Raw genomic sequence first — 21,902 nt, 5'->3', positions numbered from 1 at the left:
ATCAGTTATCAGTCAACAGTGATAAGCTATTAGCTAGCTCATCAGCTACCCGCTAATTTTACCAAACAGAGTTGTCATGTCTTGATCCAACAAACTTATAAGATAATTCAATAAACTATAAGCCAACTTTTCGTCGTTACCAAATAAAGCGTTACATTATCAAACATATTAGTCACTTCAGCCATATTATGAAAAAGCTTGCTTGCCACAATTTTAAAACATGTTCAAATTTAACCTTTCAATGGATCAACAAGTTTAATGGTCCATTATCACCGTAATAAGCAAGCAAAACATTATATTTAATTTTATTTTTGTTGTACATTATTATAGGACAATATACATTATTTTATTTTTGTTGTACATTATTATAGGACAATATACATTATTTAAATTGTCCTAAGTTTGATATATGTATCTATCTTCCCATTGTATTAATATTTTACAACAAAAGTCTTAGTTGTAGCAATGATGAAAACCAAGTTGTTTAGTGTCTTGTGTTTTTGTGCACTACTTATGTTTGTTGTGGCAATTGAGCATTCCAAAGAAGGGAAACAATGTATATTAAAATAAAACTAGTTTGCATGTATGCATACTTTCTTTCTTCTTTTATTTTTAATAAATTTTATTGTTTGTTTATTTATAGTTGGTGAAACAGAAAAATCAAAGACAAATATTATAGTTGATGGCTATGGAGTATGGCCAAGTGGATTTGGAATCTGGTATAAGCCTGGTGGAAACACAAATGGAGGCGGCGGCGGAAACATCATAAACTTTCCCGGTAGTGGAAAACGAGGCGGTGGTGCAAATATAAACAGGGAACGCAAGTCAAGCCTCGAGAAAGTATGCATAGAAAACTAGTCGCATATACATGTGTGACGTATTCCATGTTGACACAATACTAAATGTTGTATGAAGTATAAACTGAGTTTGAAATCTATAGTTATAAACCGCATATCGTGAAATTTAGCAAATTTATTTTCGCTATAAACGACATTTTCCATACAATTATTTGGTGAACTTTCAATTTGACATTGCGGCGTCTTGATATTAACGTGTCTCGATTGTTATATTTTTTGATGTTAGCTCATTGGTAACTCATATCTCTCTAATGCATTTTAGATTCTCAGGCTCGTATTGAACCATGTATCATCTCTAGACACCAATTGCATGCTTCATTGGTTTACTGCTTTTGTGTTGTGAGGTTATCAAAACTTAAAGTGTATTCCATTCGTTTGTCATGTTAAAATCATTATTCCAAGTCTAGCAGCGTCTCTACTGCATTGTATAATTTTTTTTCATCAATTAGATGTATTTATTTATCTCGTGTGGCTCTTTTTTAGTTGATATTGTTATGAAATTATAGGTCCTTGAAATATTTCTTAGGATGTCATTAAATTAGGGAAGGTTTGCCATTATAGGTTGATAATTTGTGTGCATGTTATAATCGAAATGGGGTCGTGACAACTTCATTCATAATATAAAAGTCATGATTACAAAGATTGATATACATGCCCATGTTTAACCTTTTAATGGCTCAACAGGGACGAATGACCCGCCATTATAACATAAGCAAGCCAACCATTATATTATATTTTACTTTTGTTGTACAAATGTTTCCTTTGTTTTATTGGACAATATATAATATTTTATCAAGCACATTTGTTTTTAACTACATTTAACTTGCCCTAAGTTCGATATAAATATATAGCTTCCCATTGTATTCATGTTTCGTACAATTTTTTCTACTCGTAATAAGAATGAAAATCAAGTTGTTTATTGCCTGGTACTTTTCGGCACTGCTTCTTATCTATGTCACGACAACCGAGCCTTCTGAATATGGGAAACAATGTATATATATAATTAGTTTTCATATGTGCACAATTTCTTTCATCTTTCATATTTAATAAAAAAACTTGTTTTTTTGTAGTTGATGAAATAGAAGAATCAAAGACAAACACCAGGGTTGATGGTCATGCAATCTGGCCAGGTGGAGGTGCAGTCTGGCACGAACCCTATGAAAACACAAACAAAGGAGGTGGTGAAAATACAAACAGAGGCGGTTGTGGAATCGTCATAAATTTTTCTGGTGGTGATAAATGTGGTGGAGGTGGAAACGTCGTAAACTTTCAAGACGGTGGAAAAGGGAGCGGCAATGGAAAATAGATGGGGGATGCAAGTAAAGCATTAGAAAATCCTTCACAGTAAACTGCACGCATATACATGTATGTTGTATCTCATGTTGACACGATACCAATGTCGTAAGAAATATAAAATAAATATTGTTGTGACATGCTAAACATGAAAGTATAATATCTAATAATTTGTAGTTTAAGGAGGTAATCCTCTATACTTAAAATATAAATTTTCAAAAACTTTTCACGAAAGGAAATAAGTTCTCACTATTCACGTCGTCATTTAACACACAACAAGAATCAATGACAAAACTAATTAAACTAAGTGATTGTATCTCATAATGCTATATAGTAGAGATATGTTGAAAAAGACATATAAATGAATTTATATACATAGAATAATAATCCCAACCTAATGTCACCTCTTAAGGTGGGAATCTATCTATTTCTATTTCTATATAATATAAGAAAGGAAGGTGCTCTAGAAAACCCAGTTTTGTCATTATTTGCTTTTTTGCCGCATCACCAGTTTTTGGGTAAATTATGTCCAAAATTTACTTTTTGTGACCAAATGATATCATGGGACTATAATGATGTATTTGGTTCAAACACAATTTCTGATTTAATTTTTTCACACTCGTTTTAATGTCTAAGACATAGTGTCTTTCTCTTTTGAATTTCAAATTTCTTTCATTCCACTCTTTCTCTATTTTTATAAAGAACCTTTTAACATGAAATATTATTAGACTAATATGGAATATTCTGTTTTGGCTTAAATTGAAAGAAGAAGAAAAAACATGTTAAATTCTTTTTTCATGATTCATAAATCGGGTTTGAAAAGGCAGGGATGGAAAAGCGGAACGGTCCGTCCCATTTAGGCATGTCAGGTTTTAGCCTACCTAAAAACAGGACGAGATGATGTGAGTCAATTTAGGCGATCAAGTTCAAAATCCCACCCCGCGCCACTTAGTGGCGGGCTGACGAGTTGGTGGGTCGGTCCGTCATACAAATCTGTGAGACATATCCAGCACCATCAAACAATTAAACAACATAATTAAAAAATTCAATATCATATTTAACAACGGTCATGGTTAATTAATAGCAGGAATCTCACTATCACAACTTATAGTCCAACAACATTAAACAAATCTCCAAATTCTATGCCAAAAAAATCTCAAAATAAAAGAAATCCTTCAACATAAAACAAAACTAAAAATAAATCAAAAACAAAAATAAGTCTCAAAACAAATCCATAAACATAATTTTTCTAGTAAGTCAGTCATTTAAGTAAATTAATCCAAGTCAATAATCATAAATTAGGATAGTAAAACGGGTTAGTTCGCCCTGCTTTGGTTCATCTCGTTTGAATCCGCACAAAAACGGGACTAGGCGAGCCGAATCAATTTAGGTAACCGAGTCCAAAACTTCGTCTCAGCCCGGCAAAAATAACAGGCTAAATGGACCAACCTGGTGAGTCAATCCCATTTTACTACCCCTAGAAAAAGAGGATCATGTTTTTTATTTGCGTTTGTTCCTAAGTAAATTTTTTCATTGATAAACATATAGCTCATAAAAATATGTGTTTGACCCTGCTAGAAAATAAATTGGCATGACCCCAATTTATTAATTACCAATTTTATGTTTTATTTGCATTGTCAAAAAAAAATTATTTATAAATACTATGATTTTTTTTATATCTCTTATAATTATTATTATTATTATTATTATTATTATTATTATTATTATTATTATTATTATTATTATTATTATTATTATTATTATTATTGAAGAAGTTAAATTAACCCACCCAAATTGGTACGAGGATAATCAAATTTAAGACTTTGAGGAGAAGCACAATCCAAGGCCATAAACAACACTATCAGACCAACCCAAATTTATATTATTATTATTTATTTATTTTGGTAAATAGAGATATATTTCATTAACTAAAATAGATATTACAAATTTCATAGAATCAAGAAACAAAAAACAAAGAATCTCTAGACATGCTCTGGCAAAAAACAAAAAAATTCCAGAAATGCTTACAACATTACAAACTCAACACTAGGTTCTTTAGTTTCTTAAATTGTTGCCCTTTAATGTAGACAATCATCTTGATCTGGCGAAGGAGCTCCTGCACTGATTGATGCACGTTCTAAAATCTTCTGCTATTTCTCTCTTTCCAAATCAAATACTGAGTCACACTCACAACCATTATGCTTAACTAGTGCATACCATTGTTCGCGTTATATTACCTTAGGATACATTGCATCACTAATTGCCAGTTGCTAGAGCATCTCCAATGAGAGGTCCTTACTTAACAATGTCACTCCCTGATAAGGACCCCCATTGGAGGAAGAAAAAATGAGTCCCCATTAAGGAAGAGACAACTATATAAGGACCCTTTCTTTCATAGGCAACTAACGGGTCCCACTTTTAAAAGAAGTAATAAAATATGTACTATATGGTCCCACTTACAAAAGAAATAATATTTTAATTATTTGTTTTAAATATTATTTTATCTATTTGTCATCATTTTAAATAGAATGTAATTCATGAAATTATTTTTATTATTTTTTAACGAAGGAATGTAAAATTTGTGCAACGGTGGTTGAAAGAGCTAGGTCCATGGTTGAAGATTGGAAGCTCGTGAATGTCCCTTGTACCAACGGGCAAGTTGCGCCTACTGTTGATCATATTACAGCAGTTGCTCACGCAACTCCTGCTATCACGGCTACTGTTCAGGTTCGTTGGCAGCCTCTCGCGCAAGGTCGAATGAAATGTAATATTGACGCTGCATTTTAAAACTATCATAACAGAACCGACATTGGTATTGATCTTCGAGATGAAGGTGGTATGTGTTTGTATTGGCCAAAACAATCAGCTTTGTTGGTGTTTACTTGTTGATATTGGCGGGGCTTTGGGTCTCTATCAAGCCTTGCAATGGGTGTGTAACATGCAACTCGACAATATCGACTTTGAAGTTGATTCCAAAACCACGAACTACGTCGTTTACTCATTAGGGAAAACATCTATGAATTAGGTAATATTATACGACTTCTTAGATTCTTCTCTCTTCCAAGTACAACAACTATCGGATGAAGTTTGTTAGGAGACAAAGAAATGTAGTTGCTCATACTCTCGCATGAGAGGTCACGTTTCTAGCTAGTCCCGTTGTTTATTTTCATATACCCTATTGCATTGAAACTTTGATTATTACTGATATGCTATAAGCACATTAGTTTTTTTTTAAAAAAATATTAGCATAAATTAAAATAAATTTTTAAGGCTTCATATTGTATTTGGATGATAAAAAAAACTAAGTTTTTTAACGATATAAAAAGGAATTTTGTTCTTTTTGGCTTTATATGTTAAATAAAAATATGCTAATATTTAAATAAAAAGGCATATTGTTCTTTTTATTTTATTTTTAATATAAAAGGCATGTTGTTCTTGCCTTCATGAAAACTATAACGAAATTAAAATGTTTTTTTATGTCATTTTACCTTTATCAATTAGTTGAACCACTAATTTTATCAAACACTTCAATTAGCTTATCAACTACTAGTTACCGCCCATCAGCTATAAACTATCAGTTATCAGTCACCAGTGATAAGCTATTTGCTAGCTCATCAGCTATCCGCTAATTTTTTCAAATAGAGTCGTCATGTCTTGATCCAACATATTTCAAAAAAAAAAAAGTCTTGATCCAACAAACTTATAAGCTAATTCAATAAACTATAAGCTAACTTCTCGTCGTTACCAAATAAAGCGTTACATTATCAAACATATTAGTCACTTCAGCCATATTATGAAAAAGCTTGCTTACCACAATTTTAAAACTTATTCAAATTCAACCTTTCAATGGATCAACAAGTTTAATGGTCCATTATCACCGCAATAATCAAGAAAAATATTATATCTAATTTTATTTTTGTTGTACATTATTATAGGACAATATACATTATTTTATCAATTGAGCATTTCAAGAAGGGAAACAATGTATATTAAAATAAAACTAGTTTCCATGTATGCATACTTTCTTTCTTCTTTTATTTTTTATAAATTTTATTGTTTCTTTATTTATAGTTGGTGAAACAAAAAAAATCAAAGACAAATATTATAGTTGATGGCTATGGAGTATGGCCAAGAGGATTTGGAATCTGGTATAAGCATGGTGGAAACACAAATGGAGGCGGCGGCGAAAACATCATAAACTTTCCCGGTAGTGGAAAACGGGGCGGTGGTGCAAATATAAATAGGGAATGCAAGTCAAGCCTCGAGAAAGTATGCATAGAAAACTAGCCGCGTATACATGTGTGATGTATTCCATGTTGACACAATACTGAATGTTGTATGAAGTATAGAGTGAGTTTGAACTTTATAGTTATAAACCGCATATCGTGAAATTTAGCGAATTTATTTTCGCTATAAACGACATTTTTTATGCAATTATTTGGTGAACTTTCAATTTGACATTGTGGCGTTCTCTTGATATTAATGTGTCTCGATTGTTATATTTTTTGTTGTTAGCTGAATGGCAACTCATATCTCTCTAATGCATTTTAGATTCTCAGACTTGTATTGAACCGTGTATCATCTCTAGACACCAATTACATGCTTCATTGGTTGACTGCTTTTGTGTTGTGAGGTTATTAAAATTTAAGTGTATTCCATTCGTTTGTCATATTAAAATCATTATGCAAAGTCTAGCAACGTCTCTACTGCATTGTATAATTTTCTTTCATCAATTAGATGTATTTATTTATCTCGTTTGGCTCTTTTGTAGTTGATATTGTTATGAAATTATAGGGCCTTTGTAACACCCATACTAAACGTATCTAGAAAGTTTAGCATGTTCGTTATCTTTTAGTCCTGGATACATTAAAATTTACGACAATAAAACTCCGAATGAATATTGTAAGTTCAAATTGTAACCTGGGGGGGGGGGGGGGGGGGGGGGTGAATTAGGTTTCTAGGAATATTGGTTAATTTTTCTGAGTTTAGCGTTCTTGATAATTTTTCCGGTAAATAATGATGAAGGTATAAATGCGGAAAAATAAAAGAGCAAGGGAAGAAGAAAAGACACAAGAGAGTTTAAAGTGGTTCCCCTCTAAACCTTAGGGTCAGTCCACTCCCTTCACATCCCGCGAAGGAATTCACTATGTAAAGAATCTTTGTTACAAAGCAACCTTAATCCCAAGGCCCCCTAACAATATTTCTCTACACACCAAGATAGCACCCCACTATCTTTTACAATGATTTCACCAACAATGGTGAGAAGCTTTTTACAAAGGCAATTGAAGAATAATGAATGTATGACTGTTATGCTTTGATCAATATCACATTAACAGTAAGAACTTAGTGCTCAGAAAACTTCTTTATGAATGTTAAAAATGTGGACAAAGTTTTCAAAGCAGGATGATGAAAGTTTGATAAATCAAGTGATATTGAATATGACAATTGAGATTGAAAGTTGTAGTAATAATGTTAAGTAATTTGTTTTGATTCTCAATTGAATTTATAGAGGGTAAAAAGATGTTTATGAAGCAATGTTACTTTTCAAAAAAAGGATTACCAATGAATAGAAACATATTTGAAATGACACCTATTCATAAACAATGAGTACGAAATGCATTTTAGAAAATACTGGCCGTGGCAAATAAAAAAGCCGTTGGACTAAGTTCCAAAACTGGCCGTTTGGCCAAAATCAAAATGCTTGCTGTGATTTAGAAATGCTGGCCGTTTGAAAATGATGGTTCATTGAAAGGTAGTAAAATGCATGCCAAAGCATATCCATCTTAATTATGCCAACGGTATAATTCAATCATGTCAGCCAAAACATATACAAATTCTGCCTTTATGAAAGACATGTAATGCATGCATGTATATTATTAAAATGACATGCTTAATTATTGTACTCCCTCCGTCCCGGTATATCTGAGCCAATTTGGTTTTTCACACAGATTAAGAAAAATGTATAAGTAAAGGGGAAAGTGGAATATATTGAATTGGGAATGATGAAAGTAGTATTAATTAGAGTTATATTGTATTGGGAATGATGAAAGTTGTATTGAAAATTGAAATGGCTCAGTTATTTTGGGACACTTTTTTTTAAGAAATGGGTCAGATATTCCGGGACGGAGGGAGTATTAAATATGCAATTTCCAAAATCAATAACAATTTTGGTGTTAAAATCTTTTTATGCAAAATCACATTTGAAATGAAAATCATTATGACTGTGTGATATATTTTTAAGAGAGTTTTTCGGCATTACTTCATATGGGGATTTAGAAAAATGTTAGTATTTCTGAGCATACTAAGTTGTTCCATAAGTTAATAATGACAAATTAAAGATAAGGACCATACTTACAAAAATATAACTATGAAGTCTAAGTCTCATTATCTTCATTCATCAACTTGAGCCTCCATGGATATTTCTTCTTTTTGTGATGTGGTGTTGTTATCAACAAAACCCAGCCAAGTCTAAGAAGGAAATCTTCTTCACAAATATCTTATACAATCATAGCTTTCGTACAACAAGAGTATAACATAACTTTGACTAAAACATAGTAAAGGCATCCTTGAAATCCATATCATCCTGCAGCGGGTACGAACGAGCACTTGCTGAAATATCCATTCGGCTACTAGCTTGCCATACCAACCTGTTTATCTGAAACAAATAAGGATTGGGATGAGACATAATGTCTCAGTGAGTTCCACCTAACCCTAGGCTATAGGTAACCTCGGGGGAAACCTACGGTCACCACGTGTCTACAATACAACCTGACGGTTGATTATACGTGTGTGGTCATGCTTTCCAAGACAGTCGTGCATACTAGATCCGTCGTAGGTTCAACTTAACTTGTCATAGGTCTTGCTTAAATCATACGTGTCATGGCGGAAAAAGGGAACCTAAGACCGCTATGACAAGATATGTTAAATGCATCGAGACCTAAACATAACATATTCATGACACGATCCTAAACCGGACGATTTGGGAAACCTAAGATCGTCATCGGCATAACATTCATATCTTGCTCTTTTCATAAACTTATACATGACTAGCATCATATCATAATCATAATCATATTGTATCATACATAGTCATAATCATTCATACATAGATGTTAGCGTTGAGCAAACATATTATCTAGGTTCATTTTACGGAGAACCCCGGGTTGACTAACCCCGAGAACAATCCCATACATAACCGATGAATACCTAGCTAAGGCACCTCGGACTCCCTCAGTGAAGTGCAGGCCCCCCCTTACGGAGCTTATCCCGTTCTCACGACATCTACGTCTTACATACTCATTTACCACGAATCCTTAAGCGATCCTATTGTGATAAACTACACATACATCATAGTCTTAATCATACATACATAAAAGGTTAAACCTATACATACTTGCTCGCTAACCACGGGTCTGTGAACTACCCGTTTAGTGGTAAGCTACCTACTTAGACATTCTCATCATAGTGAAGGGATTAGCTTATCTATTCACGGCTTAACATGCTTGCATGATCAATCTTATTCATGTGTGAATAGAAAATACTAAACACTTCGCGTCTTATCATACCTAGGACTCATGCATAACATTCTAGTTCTCAACCAACTATGTCGAGGCTCTACATTCATTCCCTTTCTTAGTTCACCACTACCCCATCATGTTCGTATAAAACTCTCATAAGCCGTCCTTGCCATATAAGCTAAGATTGCCATGATTTTCATTTCAAGAATCGTTTGATGTTATGTGCATTGATTATATGTTCTTTAGGGGTTATATAGTTGTATACCATTGAAAGAAAGGCTTCGGAATGCACTATGACCCCTTAACAAGCCAACAAGCCATAGAAAAGTGGGAGATGGCAGAACCAACTCGCTTATGGCGTGTTGTTGTTCTGGGGAAACTCGCTATAAGCGAGTTCTAGGCTTATGGCGAGTTTCTTTGGGTCTGTAGTGCAAATTTTGTATTTTTGACCCAAACATCATCCAATCTGATCCTGTAATGCATCATACACATCCATCAACTTATATAAACATCATAAAACATATTTCATGGCAGTTTTAACATATAATCAACAAGATTGACATTTGGGTACTAAAATTCTCATCATAACTAAACTAACACAAATCATGTTTCCTTATTAAAATTGCACAACCCAAAGGAAGGTTAATCTATCTAAGAACTCACCTAACATGTTTCTTGTGATTCTTTCAAGCTCCAAGCTTCCCAAAGATCAAACCTTAGCTTATGAATCCAAGCGTCAATCCATTCTCTTGGTTGTTTCTTGCTTGCTAAGACACCATAATTCAAGCTTGATTCACCAATTACATGTATTTGGAAACTTTGATGGAAGAAGATTGAGGGAAGGGGGCGGTTCTAGAGAGAGAAGGAGAAGAGAATTCTTTCTCTCAAAACCTAGAGAGAGAGAAAGAACAAGAAAATATGAAGATTTTGGCCCAAAAATCACTTACATACCCCTTTGCGTGAAAGTACCAGAATGCCCTTTGTCTTAAACGTGTTTAACCTGACACTGATACTTAACCCATACTTAACTGATATCATTTGATAAATATTCTCCGTCATACTCGCTTTCGACGAACATTTGTCCTCTGACACGTTTGACTGGTAATATTCCATTAACTGACGAGCGGTACGTTACATCCTTGAAATATTTCTTAGGATTTCCTTAAATTAGGGAAGGCTTGCCATGATAGGTTGATAATTTGTGTGCATGTCATAATCAAAATGGGGTCGTGACAACTTCATTAATAATATAAAAGTCATGATTACAAAGATTGATATACATGCCCCTGTTTAACCTTTTAATGGCTCAACAGGGACGAATGACCCACCATTATAACATAAGCAAGCCGAACATTATATTATATTTTACTTTTGTTGTACAAATATTACATTTGTTTTATTGGAGAATATATATTATTTTATCAAGCACATTTGTTTTTAACTACATTTAACCTGCCCTAAGTTCGATATAAATATCTATCTTCCCATTGTATTCATGTTTCGTACAATTTTTTATGCTCGTAATAAGAATGAAAATCAAGTTATTTATTGTCTGGTACTTTTGGGCACTACTTCTTATCTATGTCACGGAAACTGAGCCTTCTGAACATGGGAAACAATGTATATATATAATTAGTTTTCATATATGCACAATTTCTTTCATCTTTCATATTTAATAAAAAATAACTTGTTTACTTGTAGTTGATGAAACAGAAGAATCAAAGATAAACACGAGGTTTGATGGCCATGCAATCTGGCCAGGTGGAGGTGCAGTCTGGCACGACCCCTATGAAAACACAAACAAAGGAGGTGGTGAAAATACAAACAGAGGCAGTTGTGGAATCGTCATAAATTTTTCTGGTGGTGATAAATTTGGTGGAGATGGAAACGTCGTAAACTTTCATGATGGTGGAAAATTGAGTGGCAAGGGAAAATAGATGGGGTATGCAAGTAAAGCATTAGAAAATCCTTCACAGTAAACTAGACACATATATTGTATCTCATGTTGACGCGATACAAATGTCGTAAGAAATATAAAATAAATATTGGTGTGACATGCTAAACATGAAAGTATAATATCTAATAATTTGTAGTTTAAGGAGGTAATCCTCTATACTTAAAATATAAATTTCCAAAAACTTTTCACGAAAGGAAATAAGTTCTCACTATTCACGTCGTCGTTTAACACACCGCAAGAATCTATGACAAAACTGATTAAACTAAATGATTGTATCTCATAATGCTAAATAGTAGAGATATGTTAAAATAGAGATATAAATGAATTTATACACATAGAATAGTAATCCCAACCGAATGTCACCTCTTACGGTGGTAATCTATCTATTTTTATTTCTATATAATATAAGAAAGAAAGGTGCTCTAGAAAACCCAATTTTGTCATTATTTGCTTTTTTGCCGCATCACTAGTTTTGGGGTAAATTATGTCCAAAATTTACTTTTTGTGACCAAATGATATCATGGGACTATAATGATGTATTTGGCTCAAACGCAATTTCTGATTTAATTTTTTCACACTCATATTAATGTCTAAGACATAGTGTCTTTCTCTTTTGAATTTCAAATTTCTTTCATTCCACTCTTTCTCTATTTTTATAAAGAAACTTTTAACATGAAATATTATTAGACTGATAGGGAATATTCTGTTTTGGCTTAAATTGAAAGAAGAAGAAAAAACATGTTAAATTCTTTTTTCATGCTTCACAAATTGGGTTTGAAAAAGTAGGGATGGAAAAGCGGACCGACCCGTCCCATTTAGGCATGTCAGGTTTTAGCTTACCTAAAAACAGGACGAGACGATGCGAGCCAATTTAGCTGATCGAGTTCAAAATCCCACTCCGCGCCACTTAGTGGCGGGCTGACGAGCTGGTGGGTCGGTCTGTCAAACAAATTTGTGAGACAAATCCAGCACCATCAAACAATTAAACAACATAATTAACAAATTCAATATCATATTTAACAACGGTCATGATTAATTAAGAGCAGGAATCTCACTATCACAACTTATAATCCAACGACGTTAAACAAATCTCAAAATTCTACCCCAAAAAAAATCTCAAAATAAAAGAAATTCGTCAACATAAAATAAAACTAAAAATAAATCAAAAACAAAAATGAGTCTCAAAACAAATCCACCAACATAATTTTTCTAGTAAGTCAATCATTTAAGTAAATTAATCCAAGTCAATAATCATATATTAGGATAGTAAAGCAGGTCAGTTCTCCCTGCTTTGGTCCATCTAGTTTAAATCTGCTCAAAAACGGGACAATGAGAGGCGAATCACTTTAGATAACCGAGTTCAAAACTTCGTCTCAGCCCACCAAAAATAACAGGCTAAATTGACCAACCTGGTGAGTCAATCCCATTTTGCTACCCCTAGAAAAAGAGGATTATGTTTTTTATTTGGGTTTGTTCCTAAGTAAATTTTTTCATTGATAAACATATAGGTCATAAAATATGTGTTTGACCCTGCTAGAAAATAAATTGGCATGACACTAACTATTGATTCAAATAACATAACTAATTTATTAATTACCAATTTTATATTTCATTTGCATTGTCAAAAAAAATATATTTATAAATACTATGAATTTTTTTTTTTATATCTCTTATAATGTATTATTATTATTGAAGAAGTTAAACTAACCCACACAAATTGGTACGGGGATAATCAAATTTGAGACTTTGAGGAGAAGCACACTCCAAGGCCATAAACAACACTATCAGACCAACCCAAATTTATATTATTATTATTTATTTTTTTAGTAAATAGAGATATATTTCATTAACCAAAATAGATATTACAAACTTCATAGAATCAAGAAACAAAAAACAAAGAATCTCTGGACATGCTCTGTCAAAAAACAAAAAAATTAAAAGAAATGCCTACAACATTACAAACTCAACAGTAGGTTCTTTAGTTTATTAAATTGTTGCCCTTTAATGTAGACAATCATCTTGATCTGGCGAAGGAGTTCCTGCACTGATTAATGCACGTTCTGAAATCTTATGCTATTTATCTCTTTCCAAATCAAATACTAAGTCACACTCACAACCATTATGCTTAACTGATGCATACCATTGTTCGCGTTGTATTACCTTAGGATACATTGCATCACTAACTTCCAGTTGCTAAAAAAGGATTAGTGACTAATATATAGAAGAAAAAAAACAAGGGACCAATATATGTAATATTAATGATAAATATAAAAAAAAATGAGGTCAGTATTAGTGACTAATAAATAGAAAGAAAAAAAACACGAGATCAAAATTTGAGGTTGAGAAATATAAACAAAAACACACTGGATTAAGATTTATGACCGATAAATATAAAAAAATATATTGTACCAAGATTAGTAACTGATAATAGAAATAACACGGGACCAATATGTGTAAATGATAAATATTAAAAAATCTCGAGGAAAAGATTTGTGACTAATAAATATAAAAAGAAAACACAAGACCAAATATTTTGACTGAGAAATAGAAAGAAAAAAAAATAAAAAAAGGGATCAAGATTTATAATTGATAAAAAAAAAAACAAGATTTGTAATTGATAAATAATCTTAAATTTTTCCAATTTTCCAAACATGCATATTCAAAATTTATATATGTTTTTTTAAGGACACAATTTACATAAGTTGTTGTTATTAAGTCACATATCAAAAAATGGCTACACTAAAATGAATCATTCACACAATTGAGTACCCAGACATATGTATGGGTATTTTACCTGTTTCCAAAATAAAAATATATTCAACAATTATGTTGACATAAATCAAATAATAAATAAGTGTTCAAAATAATAGTTCTTCAACTAATTAAAGAACTCTATGTGTCACTTGTAGTTGCAGGCACTTTTGCATCATCACAAATGTCACGCAAAAACGAGGAGTGAGTTGGAAAATTACATAATAGCATAATAAGAGTGAGAAAAATACATAAGTAACAAAGATGATAATGCATCACAATCATAACATCGCATCAAGATCCTCAAAAATTAAACAAGACAAGTTAATAAAAATCATTTATAATAAATCAAACACAAAATACTATAATATTATGCATGACATATACTCTACTTCCCCATTGTTCTGTATCATTCTACTATGATGTACATGGTTATGACGCCATGATATTGTGTCACAACTTGGATGAACCAACAATTCATGATATGCTCTACCTTGATAGATCCCCTCAACTAAATCTGAGACACATACTCCCCTCAACTTTCCTATAGGGTACTTGTTGTCAGGGAACCACCCACTAAGTCACTTATGACTGCCCCACCCATGTACCCCAAGATCTTTCAGTATTACCTTGCGGTTCAATCTTATACCTCCATGATTAAGATCAATTCAATTATACTTCCCAAAAATCTCAATTACCAATGCAAGCATTTATGACTCAATTTCAATGCAAATTTTAAATCATGTACCAAAATTCACTAAAACAACCTTGGATATCAAAATTTTGCATTCAAATAAATTATCACAAAGTATGTTACCCTACAACCTGAAGAGAAGAAACCCTTAACAAAATATGACAAAACATGTAGATGGTAGGGTCCTTAGATCCAAGATGAAGTCACACACCATTTAGTGTTTACCAAAAAAATTATGGCAACTTCTTTCCATTGTCGCTCCGAAATGGATCGCAATACGCTTTTCATTCGGTTGTCGCTCTCAAAAGGCACGTCTTCACTTTGAAAAGAAAAAGTAAGAGGAAGAAAAAGGATAAGAAGATCTAGATTGAAATAATAAATTTATAGCAAGAGAAAAACTTATTCAACTTAACTGGAAAGGTAAAAAAAAATCATTGGGAGGTCCTTTGGTTTTGCTTAAATATGTTCTTTCATTCTTCAAATCTCCTTCCTGTATAATCTCCTCTATTGAATCTATTTTAAATCTATTGAATCTCCTTTATAGGAAAATCTCTTGGATTAAATGAGATTTGATTTGCTTGGAAAAAGGACATAGAAGGTCTGGTGTTAGAAGGATCAAAGAATTTAATTTTGCATTGTTAGGAGAGTGGTGTTGGAGGTTGTAGGTGTAGCAATCAAGTTTTTGGTATAATTTGCTAGTTCCTAATTATTAAAAAAAGATGAGGGAATGGTGAAGGAAGAAGGCTAGGTCGCGTCTAGGTGGTGGAAACATTGTCGTTGTTTAGAGAGGTGTTGGTTTATGTATAAGAAGTTGGTTTGATGATAATTTAGTGAATGTTGTGGGTGATGGGACCAAGACCCTCTTTTGGGTATATTAGTAGCTAGAGGGTGGTGTGTTGAGGGACATGTTTAGAAGGTTGTACGATCTATCAGCAAACAAGTCGATTACGGTGGCATATATGTGTTCTTTAGGGAGGGGAGAAGGTGAGGATGGTTGGAAGTGGTGACGTAGACTATTGGCGTGGAAGAAGGAACAAGTTGGGGATGTAGCTTGTTATTGTCTAATATTTTCTTGCATAAGGGGGTGGGAGACAAATGGTACTTGAGTTTTGATCCAAGAAAATGGTCGAGTGGCTTATCATTCGCTCAGTTATGTGATGCAAGACGAGACATTGGAAAACCATTACATGGTGTGGAAGAAAGAGGCGTCTTTAAAGGTTTCGTTATTGTCTTGTAGGTAGAGCTGTCAATACGGGCGACCCGGCCCTAAATGGGCCGGCCCTAACGGGCTTCGGGATGGGGCAAAAATCCCGGTTGGAAAACGGATTTGAAATATACTACCCGAGCCTGGCCTTACACGGACCGCGGGCTAACGGGTCGACCCATGTTAAAAATTACATTTTTTTATATAAAAAGTACTATAAAATACTCCTATAATTTTTTTTATAAATAATGTCTAGCACAAAAATAAATTGTAAACATTTTCGTACACTAGTCGTAAACTAAAACGGTGAGGAAAACAATTTTAAATAAATTAGATATGTTATGGTTATAGATATTTATATATTCGATCTTTAAAATTATAAATAATGAAACGAGTAAATATAATTTTATATTACATTTATATGTGTTAATTCAATGAATTTACACTTTTATTTTTTACTTTGATAATCAACTAAGTAAAGAATTATTTGAAAAATATATATAATTTATAGGATTTTTTTTGTTATGCGGGCTAACGAACTACCCGCGGCCCGTTCGGGCTAGCCCTAACGGGTACCGGGCTTTTTAGGGCCGGGCTAAAAAACTCTATTAAAATTCGGGCTTAATATTTAAGGCCCAAGCCCTATAATTAATCTGGCTAAACGGGCCGGCCCGTACGGCCTGGCCTGTTTTGACAGCTCTACTTGTAGGTTATTATTAAATCAGCTTCCTATGAAAGATAATTCAATACATCGTGGAAACATTCCGCAATCATTAGGTAAATGTGTGAGTGGTTATGATCAATTTGAAAGTGCATATCATTTATTTGTAGGTTGTGCTTTCTATGGGAGCATTTGGATGCATAATTGGCTTTAACTTGGTATGCAAGCGGTAGATACGTTATCAATTTTTCATCATTTCCACCATTTTACTTACATAGAGGGCAACTATAAAAATGTATGTGTTGCTCTTCATGTGATTTAGTTATTGAGTGTTTAGACTATTTAGAAGGATAAGAATAGTCGTATCTTGCGGCATATAAACCAATCATTACAACAACTGATGGATACTGTGAAACTCTTTTCTTTCATATGGTTACAAGCAAGTAATAGTAATTTAGCTTTTGATTTTCATCACCAGTGGACCAATCTTGTTCAGTGTTTTATCATGATTTGTAGATAAGTCTTTTGTATTAAGATAATAGTGGTTTTCGCCTCTTATTGATCGATTGTAATTAATGTAATTGTTGTTAAGTCTTAGCCTAGCACTTCTTGTGCCGGTGTTGAGTTTTGTCGGTTAATATATCGATTCTTTTTTTCTTAAAAAAATAATGAATTGTTTACAAGAATGCCCTGATTTAACCTTTCAATGACTCAACAGGCGTTGATAGCCCATTATCACTACAATTAGCTAGTCAAACATTATATTCAATTGTATTTTTGTTGCACAAATGTATCTTTGTTCTATTAGACAACATATATTATTTTAACGAGCACTTTTTTGTTTTTAATTGCATTTACTTGTCTTATGTTCACCGTAAATAACTAACTTCATATTGTATTCATTTTTTAATAAGAAACTCTTAGTTGTAGTAAAGATGAAAACCAAGTTGTCTATTGTCATGTGCATTTGGACACTACTTTTTATCTATGTTGCAACAATTGCGCCTTCTGAATATGGAAAAAATTGTGTGTGTGTGTGTAATTAGTTTCCCATATATGTATAATTGCTTTCTTCTTTTATTTTAAATTATAAATTTTGTTTATTTGCAGTTGGTAAAACAGAAGAATCAAATACAAACATTGAGGTTGATGGCCTTGCAGCCTGGTCAGGCGGAGGTGTAATATGGAAAAGCCCCTTTAAATACTCCAACGGAGGTGGTGGAGGAAACACAAATGAAGGTGCTGGTGGAATCGTCGTAAATTTTCCTAGTGGTGGTCAAAGGGGCAGAGGTGTAAATGTGATAGATTTTCCCGGTGGTGGAAAGGGGGGCAAGCCAAGCATTGAGAAAGCCTACATAGAAAACTAGACGCATATACATGTATGATGTATCCCATGTTGATGCAATATCAAATGTTGTAAGAAATGTAAATTGATAATAATAAGATTGGTGTTATACACCATACTTAACCCTCTTTTTGAGGTAATCATCATCCTCAATAGGGGTGTTCGCAGATTGGATTGGTTCGGTTTCGGGAGGAAAAATCATTTGATCCAATTGCTTCCGTTTTGTTATTTGTTTATCCAATTGGTTTGGTTTTAAAATCAAATCCAATCTGATCCAAAAAATTTCGGTTTGGATTGGATTAGTTTTCGGTTTTCAATGTTGTATAATTTTTCATTTTCTCTCAAGAAATATATTATTTTATGACATTTCATAAAAATGTAATATTAAGAAAAAGATGGATAAGTAGAAAATAAAATAGTAGGTTAAGTAAAATACGTACAAAATCATAAATTAATATTATTTCTTAAAAGAAAGAAAAATAGATCAACATTATTAAAGAACAAGTCTGAAAAATAGTTACAAGATTATAAATTAAGGAAACATTTATAAAAATTTCATATAATACACACACACACACAAAAGTATATATAATGTATATACAAGTATATATTTCAGTTTGGATTGGATTGGATCGGTTTATACAAAGAGAACCGAAAACCAATTCAATCCATTTAAAATTGCGGTTCTTTTTCGGTTTGGTTTGGTTTGGTTTTTGGTTTTTCGGTTTGGTTTTTGCAGTTTACATTGGATTGGATTGGACATGAACACCCCTAATCCTTAAACATAGTTTTTGTGCATCATTATCTTTATAAACTTAGTTCGTCATTTACAAATTCAATGTGTCGTAGTATTCATTTTTTTGATGTTCTAGTATGTAACAACAGCGTACATATGAAAACTTGGTTATTTTGAAGAAATGTAGTTTTCAATCAATACATGTAAACATGAAGATTCTACTGATTAACATTAAACAAGGAAAAAGAACGTTCTTTACACCAATTAAAATACCACACCATTCTATATGTTATAGGTATAGTATGTTATCGGAAAAAAAATGATAAATAAATCTTTTAGTAATTTATGATAAATAATAATAATAATTATAATCTATATTATATATAAAGAAAACTACCCCTTTCAACACTTTTGGGCTGGATTTTTCTTTCCAAAAATGACCTCAATTTTCAATACAAATAACACATGTAACAAATAGATAAGAATAAATTTAAATATTAAAAAAATGTAACAAACATGATATGAATATATATATATATATATATATATATATATATATATATATATATATATATAGGGTTTTGTTACAAGCCACCCTTTGGTGGTGTCTTTTAACAAGTCACACCTTAAGGTGTGATTTTCACTTTTTAGTTATAACTTTGCTAAAAGACACCTTCATAAAAGTAAGTTGGTGTCTTTTCGCAAATGCTCATAGAGTAACTTGATAAAAGACACCTTCATAAAAGGTGTCTTCTATCATAACCCATATATATATGTTTTTTTTTCTTTATCATTTAAAAATAGTGTAACAAACTAAATTAGTATATTTATACTTAATTTTTTGGGGGCTGCTAACTTACACCCACCTAAAAACACTAAGGTGCAAGTTAGCAAGCTGCACCCACTTATAATTTACTAAAACACCCTTTTGTTTATATTCTAATTTATTTTAAATAGAAGGACAATTTTGTGACTAGCTTAAAAAAGACCCTTAAAAGAAGAAACAAAAAAGACAATGACATGCTTAAGGTACAAAACATGTAATAAAGACAAACTTTTAAGGAAACAATATTTGGAATGATGAAATTGGGTGTAAATTAATGAAGGTTGCTAACTTGCACCTTAATAATACTTATAAAAATGATTGTAAATAATCAAGTGAGTGTAAGTTGCTAACTTGCACCTTAATAATTTTAGGTGGGTGTAGCTTGCTAACTTGCACCTTAGTGTTTTTAGGTGGGTGTAAGTTAGCAGCCCCCTAATCTTTTATAATCTCAATTATACCTATAAACAACTTTTTCTATAATAAATACTAGTGTAGTGACCCGTGCAGTATATTTATACTTAATTTTTTATAATCTCAATTATACCTATAAACAACTTTTTCTATAATAAATACTAGTGCAGTGACCCGTGCTAAGCACGGGATTGCTCGTAATGACTCGATGATGACTCATATTATGACATAAACAACACTAATATGTAATCTGGTGAACAATAGTTAATATGAATTGTGAGATTCATAACCATCTTTTAAGTTGATTTTCTAAAGTATAAAACCAACTATAAAAAATAAAATAAAAATAAAATGTACCAACATATATGTAACATTTTTTTATAAAAAATTAAACATCAAAGATATGTTATAGCCAAAATTTACTAGGTTATCGTCCAATTAATGCTTATATTTTAATTGCTTCTCCCTATAAGTCCAATTTAAACATTTTTTTATTGCTGGAGGAGGATACTGATAAACATTAAAAATTTCTTCTCACTATATCAAGGAAGAGAGAAAGAGAGAGAGAGAGATAGGGAGGTGTGTGTGTGTCTATATATATATATATATGTAGAGAGAGAGAGGGTACATTATATATAAGCATGAGATCTTGTGCAATATGAGGTTGATGTTGGATGTTTGAGTCTCTCCATGAGGGTTTTTTTGTCATGGAAGTATGAAACGAAGGGGTTTAGTCAGTAAATTCAACATACACGATTCTATTACCTGCTTTCGACATGAAGAGAGAACGTCATGAGGAAGAGGTCTAACTTCTTGCTAAGCTTTGGAAAAGTTGGGTCTCTTTCAAAGTAATTATCTTATCTTGACAGATGGTCAAATATTTTGCTCTTAGAAATATGGTCATCATTGATTTTAGTGGTAGATTGTGTGTGTTTTGTGGGGATCCAATCAAATTTGATAGCCATTTATTTGTCGCATGTGTCTTTGCTTACCATGTGTAGTATAATGTTTGTAGGCAGTTAGGTTCGGGGTTGGTTAGGTGGAGAATGGAGACAGAAACAATGACCATGTTGCTTGACAGGGACATGAAGTAGAATGTAATCCTCGCTCCCGCCCCATTCTGTTGATATCTCAATGAGAAAATACATATGCATATGGGTATGTCATTTAAAAGTGTGTGTGTGAAAGGGTTTGTAATTGAGGAACAATATGAATAAATGGTAACCCTCATATAAAAACATGACTTAAGTGAGACATGTGCAAATCACATGTCAATTCTCACTCCATCGCTTATGCACCAACGCGTTAACGCTTTTCGCATCTTCTGGTTCTGCTTTCTCCATGCTACTTTTTTACAACATCTCTCTCACCCTCAAATAATAATTGCAAATAGAGGATAAAAATTCAATCATAACCTTATGTATTTGTTCATACTGCAACTTTTCAATTTGTTTTGCAGAGTTTTTTGGTATTTTCTTCACTAAATAAAGATAAATTAAGATAATGGCTAAACTTGTTGTTCTTGAGAGTTCCAAACATGAAATCTTGGATTATTACTTGACTTTTGTTTTTATCTATTAGAGAAGATGATGAGACTAATTTACCTTCAACAGAAGATGAAAAGATTGATTTATCATTTAATTGTGATGA

At 32.5% G+C, this 21,902-nt stretch overlaps 2 protein-coding genes and 1 long non-coding RNA gene across 3 annotated transcripts; 2 read left to right on the top strand and 1 right to left on the bottom strand.

Annotated features, from left to right (window-relative positions):
- Nucleotides 1–369: 369 nt before the first annotated feature.
- LOC146920945 (uncharacterized) lies at nt 370–1,215 on the top strand. The gene is made up of 3 exons (XM_085714357.1): nt 370–556; nt 644–840; nt 1,120–1,215. The coding sequence occupies exons 1-3, from the start codon at nt 466–468 to the stop codon at nt 1,198–1,200; spliced, it is 369 nt and encodes a 122-aa protein (XP_085570483.1). The 5' UTR covers nt 370–465; the 3' UTR covers nt 1,201–1,215.
- Nucleotides 1,216–7,577: 6,362 nt separating this feature from the next.
- LOC146920944 (uncharacterized) lies at nt 7,578–10,537 on the bottom strand. Its single transcript, XR_015011954.1, has 2 exons — nt 10,331–10,537; nt 7,578–8,805 (listed from the first exon to the last, which is right to left on the bottom strand). It is a non-coding gene; the product is annotated as an uncharacterized LOC146920944 (long non-coding RNA).
- A 7,277-nt stretch (nt 10,538–17,814) lies between these two features.
- Nucleotides 17,815–18,364, top strand: LOC146920943 (uncharacterized). Its single transcript, XM_085714355.1, has 2 exons — nt 17,815–17,960; nt 18,045–18,364. Exons 1-2 carry the CDS (start codon nt 17,870–17,872, stop codon nt 18,299–18,301), a joined length of 348 nt encoding a protein of 115 aa, XP_085570481.1. The 5' UTR covers nt 17,815–17,869; the 3' UTR covers nt 18,302–18,364.
- Nucleotides 18,365–21,902: the final 3,538 nt, after the last annotated feature.

This window comes from Medicago sativa, chromosome 5 (genome assembly GCF_051527215.1).
Source record: "Medicago sativa cultivar Bolivia chromosome 5, Bolivia_mono, whole genome shotgun sequence".
NCBI classification, from domain to species: domain Eukaryota; kingdom Viridiplantae; phylum Streptophyta; class Magnoliopsida; order Fabales; family Fabaceae; genus Medicago; species Medicago sativa.
Note: the sequence above shows the minus strand (reverse complement) of the source record. Positions and strands in the feature narration are given on the sequence as shown.